Source organism: Salvelinus sp. IW2-2015, linkage group LG17 (assembly GCF_002910315.2).
Source record: "Salvelinus sp. IW2-2015 linkage group LG17, ASM291031v2, whole genome shotgun sequence".
NCBI lineage: Eukaryota > Metazoa > Chordata > Actinopteri > Salmoniformes > Salmonidae > Salvelinus > Salvelinus sp. IW2-2015.
Window position 1 is genome coordinate 22,266,977 of NC_036857.1, and position 12,312 is coordinate 22,279,288.

General features: G+C 43.6%; 1 protein-coding gene and 1 pseudogene across 2 annotated transcripts in view; both read right to left on the reverse strand.

Moving 5' to 3' along the window:
- Positions 1-1,441: 1,441 nt before the first annotated feature.
- LOC111977174 (leiomodin-1-like) lies at positions 1,442-5,686 on the reverse strand (annotated as a pseudogene).
- A 1,598-nt stretch (positions 5,687-7,284) lies between these two features.
- kdm5bb (lysine demethylase 5Bb) overlaps positions 7,285-12,312 on the reverse strand; it is a 45,090-nt gene continuing 40,062 nt past the window's right edge. For both annotated transcript variants that reach the window (XM_070447958.1, XM_024006344.2), the window contains exons 27-28: positions 11,070-11,333; positions 7,285-10,837 (exon numbers count right to left, since the gene is read on the reverse strand). In XM_070447958.1, the coding sequence (XP_070304059.1) occupies positions 10,709-10,837; positions 11,070-11,333 (393 nt within the window). In that variant the 3' untranslated portion in view covers positions 7,285-10,708. The remainder of the gene's footprint in view (positions 10,838-11,069; positions 11,334-12,312) is intronic.

The following is a 12,312-nucleotide window of genomic DNA, read 5'->3' on the forward strand; positions in this document are numbered from 1 at the left end:
GCACTTGAATACATCAGGTAACACCTGTGGCCTGACATGTCAACCTCAGTGCTTTACTGTCCTCTACTAGTAGTTAAAAATCTTTACTTGTCTTGGTATATTTTCATGTCATAAAACATCTGTATGATACAGTATGTACACCTCATGAGTCAATTCTAAACAACACAACATTCTCAAAAGCATTCTCAAAATATATTCCCTCCCTCTCAGGACACAATCTATCACAGTGACATGTTTGCAAAGGTCAAGGGGTCTCCTGCCAGCTATAGGGATGTCCCTCATACTTTCATGTTGTAAGCAACTGCCATCCCTATAGACAACTAATAGCGATTGACTGCTATTATATTACACATGGACCAGATTAAGAACCTACGCACACTTCAGATACGAGTTGTGTGTTGCGTACTAGCTATGTGTTTGGTTAAATGTTTTATTTAGCTGTACTGAACAAAAATATAAACGCAACATGTAAAGTGTTGGTCTAATGTTTCATGAGCTGAAATTAAAGATCCCAGAAATGTTTCCATATGCACAAAAAGCATATTTCTCTCAAACGTTGTGCAGAAATGAGTTTATATCACTATTAGTGAGCCTTTCTCATTTGCCAAGATAATCCATCCACCTGACATATGTGGCATATCAAGAAGCTAATTAAACAGCATGATAATTACACAGGTGCACCTTGTGCTGGGGACAATAAAAGGACACTCTAAAATGTGCAGTTTTGTCACACAACTCTCTCGACCTTGTACTCTTCCGAGTCCGTACGGGAGTTGTAGCGATGAGACAAGACTGTAACTACCAATTGGATATCACGAAATATCCAATTGGAAGGAGAAAAAGGGGTAATAAAAAAAATTGTAATAATAATGAATTGTTGCATGTTGCGTTTATAGTTTTGTTCAGTATATAATATCCTTTAATCGTGACACTGGAAAATTATCTTTAAAAAAAACATTTAAAAAATGTCTTTGTTCATTCCTCTTACGGCTACTTAACTGTCTAAAAATACAAAAAATATGGTGACTTGCAATGTGTAAGCCTTTCCTTTCAGTTGTTCTCCCCTTTGAACTTTTCTGTTTCCGCTATGCAACTCCCCCATTCTCCCTACCTCTTAGCTGGACAAAGCCTCACATGAAAGAGCAGAACATCCAACTGACCATCATCCAGTAATTAAAAATTAATTATTCTTACATCATACTGTGTCTTCAATGCAATGACCAAATATGAACATCTAAGGAGAAAAGGAGGGAGAGATTCAACTGAGGGAGACGGAAGTCAACAGGAAGTGTAGCCTAAGGTGGTTTCACCAAAACCACCTTCTGACTCACAGTACCCACTGCATTAGATATCTCTCCATATCTCAGCAGCAACAACAGAAGCAAGGCTGCACCCCAGGTACTACTGTAAGACAAATGCAGTTCTGTTTCTGTATCAAGTCCAACCTCTTCTTCCTGTGATCCCCTGCCCGTTACTGAAGCAGCTTCGGAACATCAACCTGCAAGAGGGTAAAAGATTTAGATTAGATTTATTCACCAATATTCTTCCTGACTGTAAATTCAAGGGAAATGCTGGCTTTATATATATATATAAATAAAATAAAAAAWATATATATATATATACACTGCTCAAAAAAATAAAGGGAACACTTAAACAACACAATGTAACTCCAAGTCAATCACACTTCTATGAAATCAAACTGTCCACTTAGGAAGCAACACTGATTGACAATAAATTTCACATGCTGTTGTGCAAATGGAATAGACAAAAGGTGGAAATTATAGGCAATTAGCAAGACACCCCCAAAAAAGGAGTGATTCTGCAGGTGGTGACCACAGACCACTTCTCAATTCCTATGCTTCCTGGCTGATGTTTTGGTCACTTTTGAATGCTGGCGGTGCTCTCACTCTAGTGGTAGCATGAGACGGAGTCTACAACCCACACAAGTGGCTCAGGTAGTGCAGTTCATCCAGGATGGCACATCAATGCGAGCTGTGGCAAAAAGGTTTGCTGTGTCTGTCAGCGTAGTGTCCAGAGCATGGAGGCGCTACCAGGAGACAGGCCAGTACATCAGGAGACGTGGAGGAGGCCGTAGGAGGGCAACAACCCAGCAGCAGGACCGCTACCTCCGCCTTTGTGCAAGGAGGTGCACTGCCAGAGCCCTGCAAAATGACCTCCAGCAGGCCACAAATGTGCATGTGTCAGCATATGGTCTCACAAGGGGTCTGAGGATCTCATCTCGGTACCTAATGGCAGTCAGGRTACCTCTGGCGAGCACATGGAGGGCTGTGCGGCCCCACAAAGAAATGCCACCCCACACCATGACTGACCCACCGCCAAACCGGTCATGCTGGAGGATGTTGCAGGCAGCAGAACATTCTCCACGGCATCTCCAGACTCTGTCACGTCTGTCACATGTGCTCATGTGCTCAGTGTGAACCTGCTTTCATCTGTGAAGAGCACAGGGCGCCAGTGGCGAATTTGCCAATCTTGGTGTTCTCTGGCAAATGCCAAACGTCCTGCACTGTGCTGGGCTGTAAGCACAACCCCCACCTGTGGACGTCGGGCCCTCATACCACCCTCATGGAGTTCTCTTATACACATCTAGATGTGTATAAGAGACAGGTTTCTGACCGTTTGAGCAGACACATGCACATTTGTGGCCTGCTGGAGGTCATTTTGCAGGGCTCTGGCAGTGCACCTCCTTGCACAAAGGCGGAGGTTGCGGTCCTGCTGCTGGGTTGTTGCCCTCCTATGGCCTCCTCCACGTCTCCTGATGTACTGGCCTGTCTCCTGGTAGCGCCTCCATGCTCTGGACACTACGCTGACAGACACAGCAAACCTTTTTGCCACAGCTCGCATTGATGTGCCATCCTGGATGAACTGCACTACCTGAGCCACTTGTGTGGGTTCTAGACTCCGTCTCATGCTACCACTAGAGTGAGAGCACCGCCAGCATTCAAAAGTGACCAAAACATCAGCCAGGAAGCATAGGAATTGAGAGGTGGTCTGTGGTCACCACCTGCAGAATCACTCCTTTTTTGGGGGTGTCTTGCTAATTGCCTATAATTTCCACCTTTTGTCTATTCCATTTGCACAACAGCATGTGAAATTTATTGTCAATCAGTGTTGCTTCCTAAGTGGACAGTTTGATTTCACAGAAGTGTGATTGACTTGGAGTTACATTGTGTTGTTTAAGTGTTCCCTTTATTTTTTTGAGCAGTGTATATATATATATATATATATATATATATATATATATATATATGTGTGTGTGTGTGTGTGTGTGTGTGTGTGTGTGTGTGTGTGTGTGTGTGTGTGTGTGTGTGTGTGTGTGTGTGTGTGTGTGTGTGTGTGTGTGTGTGTTAGCCTACAGATGTAATGAAAATTCCTCTCATACTGTTGGCTGCTCACCACATTAATCACATTGTACTGATTGCATTATCATGCTGCTTTCACAAACAACTTCCACTCCACTCCTCTCCTGTTCGAACATTTTTTTGAGCTTTCATAGTGCTCTTGCGAATGGAGTCCAGCAACTGGTCCCTAGTGTTCCTCTCTCCGTGGCGTGAAGTCAGCCCGCTGAATTTCCTCTGTGAGGCAGGCATAAGGGCTTTCCTTAGGCCCTCCAACACTGGGAAAGGGGGAGGAGGTGGAGGTGCTGCTGGTCCAGATTGGCCAGCCTTAGGAGCCTGAGGTGGAGGTGGTGGAGACCCAGGACGAGATCCAGCATCCCCAGCCTTAGGAGGAGGTGGTGTAAACCCTGTTCCAGATCTACCACCCCAAGCCTTAGGGTTTAGCTTACCCACAGCCTTAGGGCTCGCCATGTCCCCAGCTTTGCCGCTCACCTTGTAGAAGGGTTCAGCTGAGGGTTTAGGGCGGGACAAAAAAGGAGATGTTTTCATAAGGTTTCCTGTCCTCTTAGTCTCACCAACAGACTTGGGTTGAGGTTGACTAACTTCCCCAAAGGCAAGGTGTTCTTTTTTGTGTTAGTCTATGGTTGCGGTGTCTGGCATGATGACTGGAATGGCTGAAGCTGCTGGGATGAATGGGCTTGCAGCTGCACCTGTTTCTTTTCCTCCAGTCTACGTTGCCGCTGCAAGTCCATGTTCCGACTCAGGATGTCGGTCATGGTCATCCTTGGGCCGGCCAGCTCAAAGCCGTAGCCCAGCTTCATCAACCTGGTGTTGTTTCTCAACGCATTGGCCATCTCCATCTCTGTCTTGCCTCCACAGATGTGCCGCTGGTTGTGGAAGCGAAGCTCAGTGACGGTTATATTTTTCTCTAAGGCGTGTACCACGGCCAAAATTCCCTTGCCAGTGAGGTGGTTGGAATCAAGGATTACGCTGGTCAGAGACGTGTTATTCCGCAGAGTGCCGGCAATGGCATAAGCCACATGGTCGTCAGCCCAGGTGTTGGCTAAAGCAAACGTCTTGACATGTGTGTTGCGTTGTAGTGCTTCTGCAAATTGGATGAGAGTGTGGGTCTTGATGACATCTGAGTTGTTGACATTGAGCTCCGTCATTAAAGGGTCATCTTTTCTGACCTGCTCAAGGAGCTCATCCAACATGCTGGCCTCCTCGTCTCCCTCCATGACTTCACCAGCCAGGCGTTCATCCCTACTGCTGTTCTCTAGGTTGACGTGGTCCCGTGTGGCTCAGTTGGTAGAGCATGGCGCTTGCAACGCCAGGGTTGTGGGTTCATTCCCCACGGGGGGACCAGGATGAATATGTAGGAACTTTCCAATTTGTAAGTCGCTCTGGATAAGAGCGTCTGCTAAATGACTTAAATGTAGGTTTACATTGTTGACTTTACTGTATTTACTAGGATTCCTTCCTGTCTCATTTTCACTGTCTCTCTGTGTCTTATCCTGGACACTACTTGGTTTCCTGTGGGATTGGGTGTTTTCTCTCTCTTTGTCCTTCTCATTATTCCTCTTTTTCTTCGTCTCAGTACCTCTGAGTTCTTTTTGCTTTTCCTCTACTTTAGAGAACATTCCTCTTATCTTGCTATCCTTCATTTTTTGAGATTTCTCTTTCTTATCTTTCTCCTTACTATCGTCTTTCTCAGCTTGCCCTCGAAGCTTTGAAATCAGGTCCTTGGTTTTAGAGTCTGTCTTTGTTCTGTTTTTTCCCTCCTTTTCTTTCATATCCTCTTTTTTGTTTGCAATTTTGAGATAAGGTGAAGTGTTTTGTTACTACGCTTATCCTTTTTGTTCTTTACTTCAACCTGTACTTCACTGCTATTTTCAACAATCTTATCTTCCTTTTTTTCACTGTCTTTGTCCTTATCTCCTCCTAACCTACTATGTGGTCTTTCCTCATTTTCTTCTCTACTCCCTCCCTCACCCTTCAAGTTCTTGCTCTCTGGTTTTTCCTCTTTGTCCTTGGATATGACTTCTTTGTCCTTGGATATGTCCTCCTTAGGGGTCTCCACAGCAGCGAAGTTTAGGTCCATGACATCCTGGTCACCCGGGTCATCGGACTTGAAGTTGAAGAAACTATCACAGCTCTTCCCCATCTTCTTCAGGCGTTCCCATTTCACTTTGTCAGTTGTTGGCTCCTTAAGTATGACGTAATTAAGAAAAGATAGTTGCATGAATCATACAAGTATGAAATGCAGTATTAGATTAATAATTATTTAATACACAATGTACTGTATGTTCATTTTTATATATTTAAAAAAATATTTTCTGAATGGTTCTGGAATGTCCATAAGTCAGGACACAGCCTATGTAAAACCTATGGAACATTGCCTCTACGAGCACCCCCTGTAAAACTGTATATCTTGCATATAGCAATCAGGGTTTTTTCATCCCTTACAGGGCGATGTGTCGGTAGGGATCTGCAAGCCACTGTGTAAGTAACTCTGGCAGATGTTTCCTTAAAAGGCAGTATGGGTCAGAGCGTTCTGCTCTGGAATTTCATTAGTCTTAGAATTGGAACCAGCATGCCAGCATTAACCAGACTCATTATTCCATGAGCCTGTATTTTACCTTGTTCATCAAAACCTTCTCCAGATCTCAAGGGGCTTTGTGAAAACAAGACGACATACAAAATATCTACAGCAAACACCCTACAGATGGCCAAGTACAGCTTTGTAGGATGGAAATTAAGTATTGATAACTATACTACTGCTACATAATTGGTTAACATTTGAATACAGTGTGAATCATATATCCTGCTATTTATACATGTTCTCTTTATGGCTCAGGGGCTCATTTGTTTATGATTTAAAAAATGGGTCTGCCTAGGAACTCCTCAGACTTATGATGCCCCAATGTGTAGGTTACATTTTGCCTGTTCACAAGACTTCTCTATAGCCTCTATACACACAGCTGTTTCAACATAGCTCATGGTTCCTTACTTGCAACCTGTTGGAGCCTTTATCCAACAGCTGATTGTCAACATACTCTGAGTCTCTAAAGATAAGCTCACTGTCTAAGCTTCTCTTTATTAATCATTAGGATATTATTGTATCAATTGAAAAAATAAACTTCATTTACAAAATAGTACACTGGTATTGTCACAGTCAAGATCTGAGACTTGTGTAATATCTCATATTTATATTTTATACTAATACAATTGCTCAGAGAAAGATTTTGTTTAACAAGTAATTTTTTTCTCATAAAAAAAGGTAGGGTTCAAAATTACTGTTTTCAATACCTTTCACCTTGCGAGGATAGCGGCACTGAGCCTTTAAAAAATGTTTAATGAGTTGGGAGGGATCTTAGACCATTCCTCCATGCAGAATCCTTCCAGATCCTCGATATCATTAGTCTGCATTTATGGGCTGCGCTCTTCAATTCAAACCACAGGTTTTCAATGGGGTTCAAAAAGCCATTGCAAAATGTTGATTTTGTGGCCAATTAACAATTTCTGAGGATTTTGATGTGTGCTTGGGGTTATTGTCTTGCTGGAAGATCTACTTGCGGTCAAATTTCAGCCTCCTGGCAGAGTGTCACGCCCTGGCCATAGTTTGTTTTGTATGTTTCTATGTTTTGTTTGGTCAGGGTGTGATATGAGTGGGCATTCTATGTTGTTTGTCTAGTTTGTCTATTTCTATGTGTTTGGCCTGATATGGTTCTCAATCAGAGGCAGGTGTTTGTCGTTGTCTCTAATTGGGAGCCATATTTAGGTAGCCTGTTTTGTATTAATAATAATCCGATAATCCGTATGCATTCATCACGTAATAAACCTGGTTATATGATAGTGGTACTACACACAAGTGTTGATATTACGACATCTAGTGGACCAAATTAAAATATGAAAACCGTCCCTTAGATATTAGGAGAAAATGTTTTTATTCCACAATATAAACTGCAATGTCTCAAACTACTTCTCTCCATTCCTTCCCAAAGTAGCCCACCCAAGCACATACACTACATGACCAAAAGTATGTGGACAACTGCTCGTCAAACATCTTATTCCAAAATCATGGGCATTAATAAGGAGTTGGTCCCCCCCTTGCTGCTATAACAGCCTCCACTCTTCTAGGAAGGCTTTCCACTAGGATGTTGGAACATTGCTGTGGGGACTTGCTTCCATTCAGCCACAAGAGCATTAGTGAGGTCGGAAACTGATGTTGGCCGATTAAGCCTGGCTCGTAGTCAGTGTACCAATTCATCCAAAAGGTGTTCGATGGGGTTGAGGTCAGGGCTCTGTGCAGGCCAGTCAAGTTCTTTAACACGATCTCGACAAGCCATTTCAGCATGGACCTCGCTTTGTGCACGGGGGCATTGTCATGCTGAAACAGGAAAGGACCTTCCCCAAACTGTTGCCACAAAGTTCAAAGCACAGAATTGTCCAGAATGTCATTGTATGCTATAGAGTAAGATTTCCCTTCACTGGAACTAAGGGGCCTAGCCCGAACCATGAAAAACAACCCTAGACCATTATTCCTCCTCCACCTAAATTGACAGTTGGCACTATGCATTCTGGATCGGCAGCGTTCTCCTGGCATCCGCCAAACCCAGATTTGTCAGTCAGACTGCCAGATGGTGAAGCGTGATTCATCACTCCAGAGAATGTGTTTCCACTGATCCAGAGTCCAATGGCAGTGAGCTTCACACCACTCCAGCTGACGCTTAGCATAGCGCATGGTGATCTTAGGTTTGTGTGTGGCTGCTCGGCCATGGAGACCCATTTCATGAAGCTCCCAACCAACAGTTATTGTGCTGACGTTGCTTCCAGAGGCAGTTTTGAACCCTGTCGCGAATGTCGCAACCGAGGACCGACAATTTTGACACTATGCGCTTCAGCGGTACCGTTCTGTGAGCTTGTGTGGTGTACCACTTCACGGCTGAGCCGTTGTTGCTCCTAGATGTTTCCACTTCACACGAACAGCACTTACAGTTGCCCAGGGCAGCTCTAGCAGGGTAGAAATTTTACGTACTGACTTGTTGGAAAGGTGGCATGTTGAAAGTCACTGAGCTCTTCACTAAGGCCATTCGACTGCCAAAGTTTGTCTATGGAAATTGCATGGCTGTGTGCTCGATTTTATACAGCTGTCAGGAACGGGTGTGGCTGAAATAGCCAAATCCACTAATTTGAAGGTGTCCACATACTTCTGTATATAAAAGAGCCTTCAGAAAGTATTCAGACCCCTTGACTTTTCCATGTTTTGTTAGGTTACAGCCTTAAAAAAAATATATCTAAATAAAAATTCTACACATAAATATCACATTTATATAAGTATTCAGACCCTTTCCTCAGTACTTTGTTGAAGCACCTTTGGCAGCAATTACAGCCTCGAGCCGCATTGGGTATGGCGCTACAAGCTTGGCACACCTGTATTTGGGGAGTTTCTCCCATTCTTCTCTGCAGACCCTCTCAAGCTCTGTCAGGTTGGATGGAGAGCGTTTCTGCACAGCTATTTTCAGGTCTCTCCAGAGATGTTCGATCGGGTTCAAGTCCGGGCCACAGACCCGAAGCCACTCCTGCATTGAACCTTAGCCCCAGTCTGAGGTCCTGAGCACTCTGGAGCAGGTTTTCATCAAGGATCTCTCTGTACTTTGCTCCGTTCATCTTTCCCTCGATCCTGACTAGTCTCCCAGTCCCTGCCGCTGAAAACCATCCCCACAGCATGATGCTGCCACCACCATGCTTCACCGTAGGGATAGTGCCAGGTTTCCTCCAGATGTGACGCTTGGCATTCAGGCCAGAGAGTTAAACTTGATTTCATTAGACGAGAGAATCTTGTTTCTCATGGTCAGAGTCTTTAGGTGCCTTTTAACAAACTCCAAGCGGGCTGTCATGTGCCTTTTACTGAGGAGTGGCTTCCATCTGGTCACTCTACCATAAAAGGCCTGATTTGTTGGAGTGCTTTAAAGATGGTTGTCATTCTGGAAGGTTCTCCCAACTCCACAGAGGCACTCTGGAGTTCTGTCAGAGTGACCATCGGGTTATTGGTCACCTCCCTAACCAAGACCCTTCTTCCCCGCTTGCTCAGTTTGGCCGGGCGGCCAGCTCTAGGTAGAGTCTCGGTGGTTCCAAACTTCTTCCATTTAGGAATGATGGAGCCCACTGTGTTCTTGGGGACCTTCAAATGCTGCATACATTCTTTGGTACCCTTCCCCAGATCTGCGCCGCCACAATCCTGTCTCAGAGCTCTACAGACAAGTCCTTCGACTTCATAACTTGGTTTTTGCTCTGACATGCACTGTCAACTGTGGAACCTTATACCGACAGGTGTGTACCTTTCCAAATCATGTCCAATAAATTGAAATTACCACAGGTAGACTCCAATCAAGTTGTAGAAACATCAATGGAAACAGGATGCACCTGAGTTCAATTTCAAGTCTCATAGCAAAGGGTCTGAATTCTTATGTATTTTTTATAAATTTGCTAAAATTTCCCAAAACAGGATTTTGCTTTGTCATTATGGGGTATTGTGTGTAGATTTGAGGATTTTGTATTTATTTAACCCATTTTAGAATAAGGCTATAATGTAACAAAATGTGGATAAAGTCAAGGGGTCTGAATACTTTCCAAAGGCACTGTATAGTGTATGTGGCAGTTGATCCAGTTCCTTCTGTCTGCTACATTGCTAGTCTACAACTGTAACTTACCTCAGTCGATATGCTTTCTGTTCTGTACATCAAACCATTGCTGAAGCATCAACACATAGTTCAGAGGAGACCAATCCATTGAATTCAATTGAGACAAACATTATTGCTCAGATAAATAAACTTAGTCTACCAAAAATGATATAAGTCAGAAGTATGATAGAAGTACTAAGTATTGGGTTTCCCAGAAAATACAGTTCTCTCTATCACATGATTTATTATGGGGAAGGATGGGACCTTAACCAACACCATCTGTCTCTGGTTTTGCATGCAAGGAAGTTCAATATACTGTAATATACCCTTGGATCTTCACAGAGTGCCTTATTGTTTGACTCCTTTGCACCACCCATTATATGGAAACCCATGCAGCACACTGACTCCACATCATGTCACAACCACAAACAGTTCAAAGGAGGAAAGAAAAATATGTAAAAAATACAAAAAAGTAACAAACAGTATAGTTCTGGACAACAACCCAATAAAGAGAAGGAGATAGCACCGTTGTCACAAAGGGGATGAGGACAAGGAGAGCTAGGTCTGTGACATCCTGACTTGTGTGGCCGAGTTGCTAACGGAGTAGGCCGAAAACCGGCAGACTTCCAGCTTTCCTTCCAAAACTCCATCCATTCTCTCCTCAAATCCTCAGCGGCCATCGCTTATTGTACAGCTGACACACACATAGTCCTCTTTCTCAGCCAACTCGGCTGTCACACCCACACAGACCTGGTGGAACCACTGGTTACAGCTGCCGTCACACTGGACCCAGTCCACCTGAAATAAGTCAAAAACACCAAATAAAGAAAACTCAAGTGACATAAGCCAGACAAGGAACTGAACATTCAACACATTTTACAATTTCTTCTACAAACAAACTGCTAGGCATTCTGTCCCTCTCTCCATATTTGAACTCTAACACAAGCAGTCAGTCAATCAGGTTCTCGCAATTAATAAAATATTGCTTATCTTTTTTCATATTTTCTTATCAGTGAGTGATTTATTTTACCTCATCTCCTTCTGGCTGCTGGCATCCCTCTGCTGGACACATGGCCATCTCCTCTTCAGAGTCGTCTGACTGGGAGAAGTCGGAACGAGGAGATGAGGAGGTCGAGGCTGCCCTGCGTTCCAGGTTCTTCTCCTTGTTCATTTTCTGTCTCTTGTTTTGGAGCTTCTTGGCCTTGTCCCTGCGCTCTATCTCCAGAGCCTCCCTCTCCAGGCGTCGCTTGGCCTTCTTCTCTGCTCCGTTAACTACTTCCTTTTTCAGGCCATCCTGAAGAGATAAAAAAACATAACATCTTAAAAGTAAGTAAACTGTATTTCTTATTTTCATCAGTGATGATATGGTAACAGTAATAAACCAAATGCTTTTATAGGCCAATCATAAAAATACATACAATTGAATTTAATGTATTTGTACGAAAGGCTGTGGGGAAATGGTAGTCATCATAGTAAAATAGATAGAAGTTAGTCATATCAGAGCTGTAGCTCCGCCCACCAGTGAAATGGACAAAAACATGCTGCTGGGCAATTCCAGCTTAGAGAAGTCAAGTGAGAGAAAGTTCCAGCCATCCTGTGGTTTTCCACTAGTTAGCTTTCATTGTGTTAGCCAAGGCCAGTGTGCATCCTTGTTGATATGCAAGTACATATTTAATATCCTTCAGGTGTTTTTCTACAGACGCACTTGGGGACATTATTGTCATTTTATGGATACGCAAATTAGGCGTTTCTACTGCGAGCCATCAAGAGCTAGCAACTGTAACGAAGCTTGCTAGCTCCGTCTCTCCGATCATATTATTTCTGACATTTAGCCTAGAATTCGTATTGTGTAATGTCCCCCAGTGCCTTTCCACATACCCTGTATAGATGTCCAGAAGATGGCACCGAAAGACATGGAAGCTCTGCTTCTAGCTCCTAAGCAACTTTTCAGTATTTAGTTTTTTTGTGTTATTTCTTACATTATTAGCCCAGAACGTTTTTTGTGTTATTACATACAGCCGGAAATAACTTTTGGATATCAGAGCGGCGGTAACTCACCAGCATTACGATCAGAAATACGACTTTCCCGAATTTGGATCCTTTGTTCGTACCCTGCAAGGCAATTTAATTTATTCCTGATCCAAGATGCCACCGGCGGAGGAGAGATGTTCTGAGTGGACTTCAGAGTCGGAAAAGGAGGCGTGAACACCATCCACCACTTCCGAGTATATTACTCGATAATGTTCAGTCCCTGGACAAAAAAGTAGACGGGC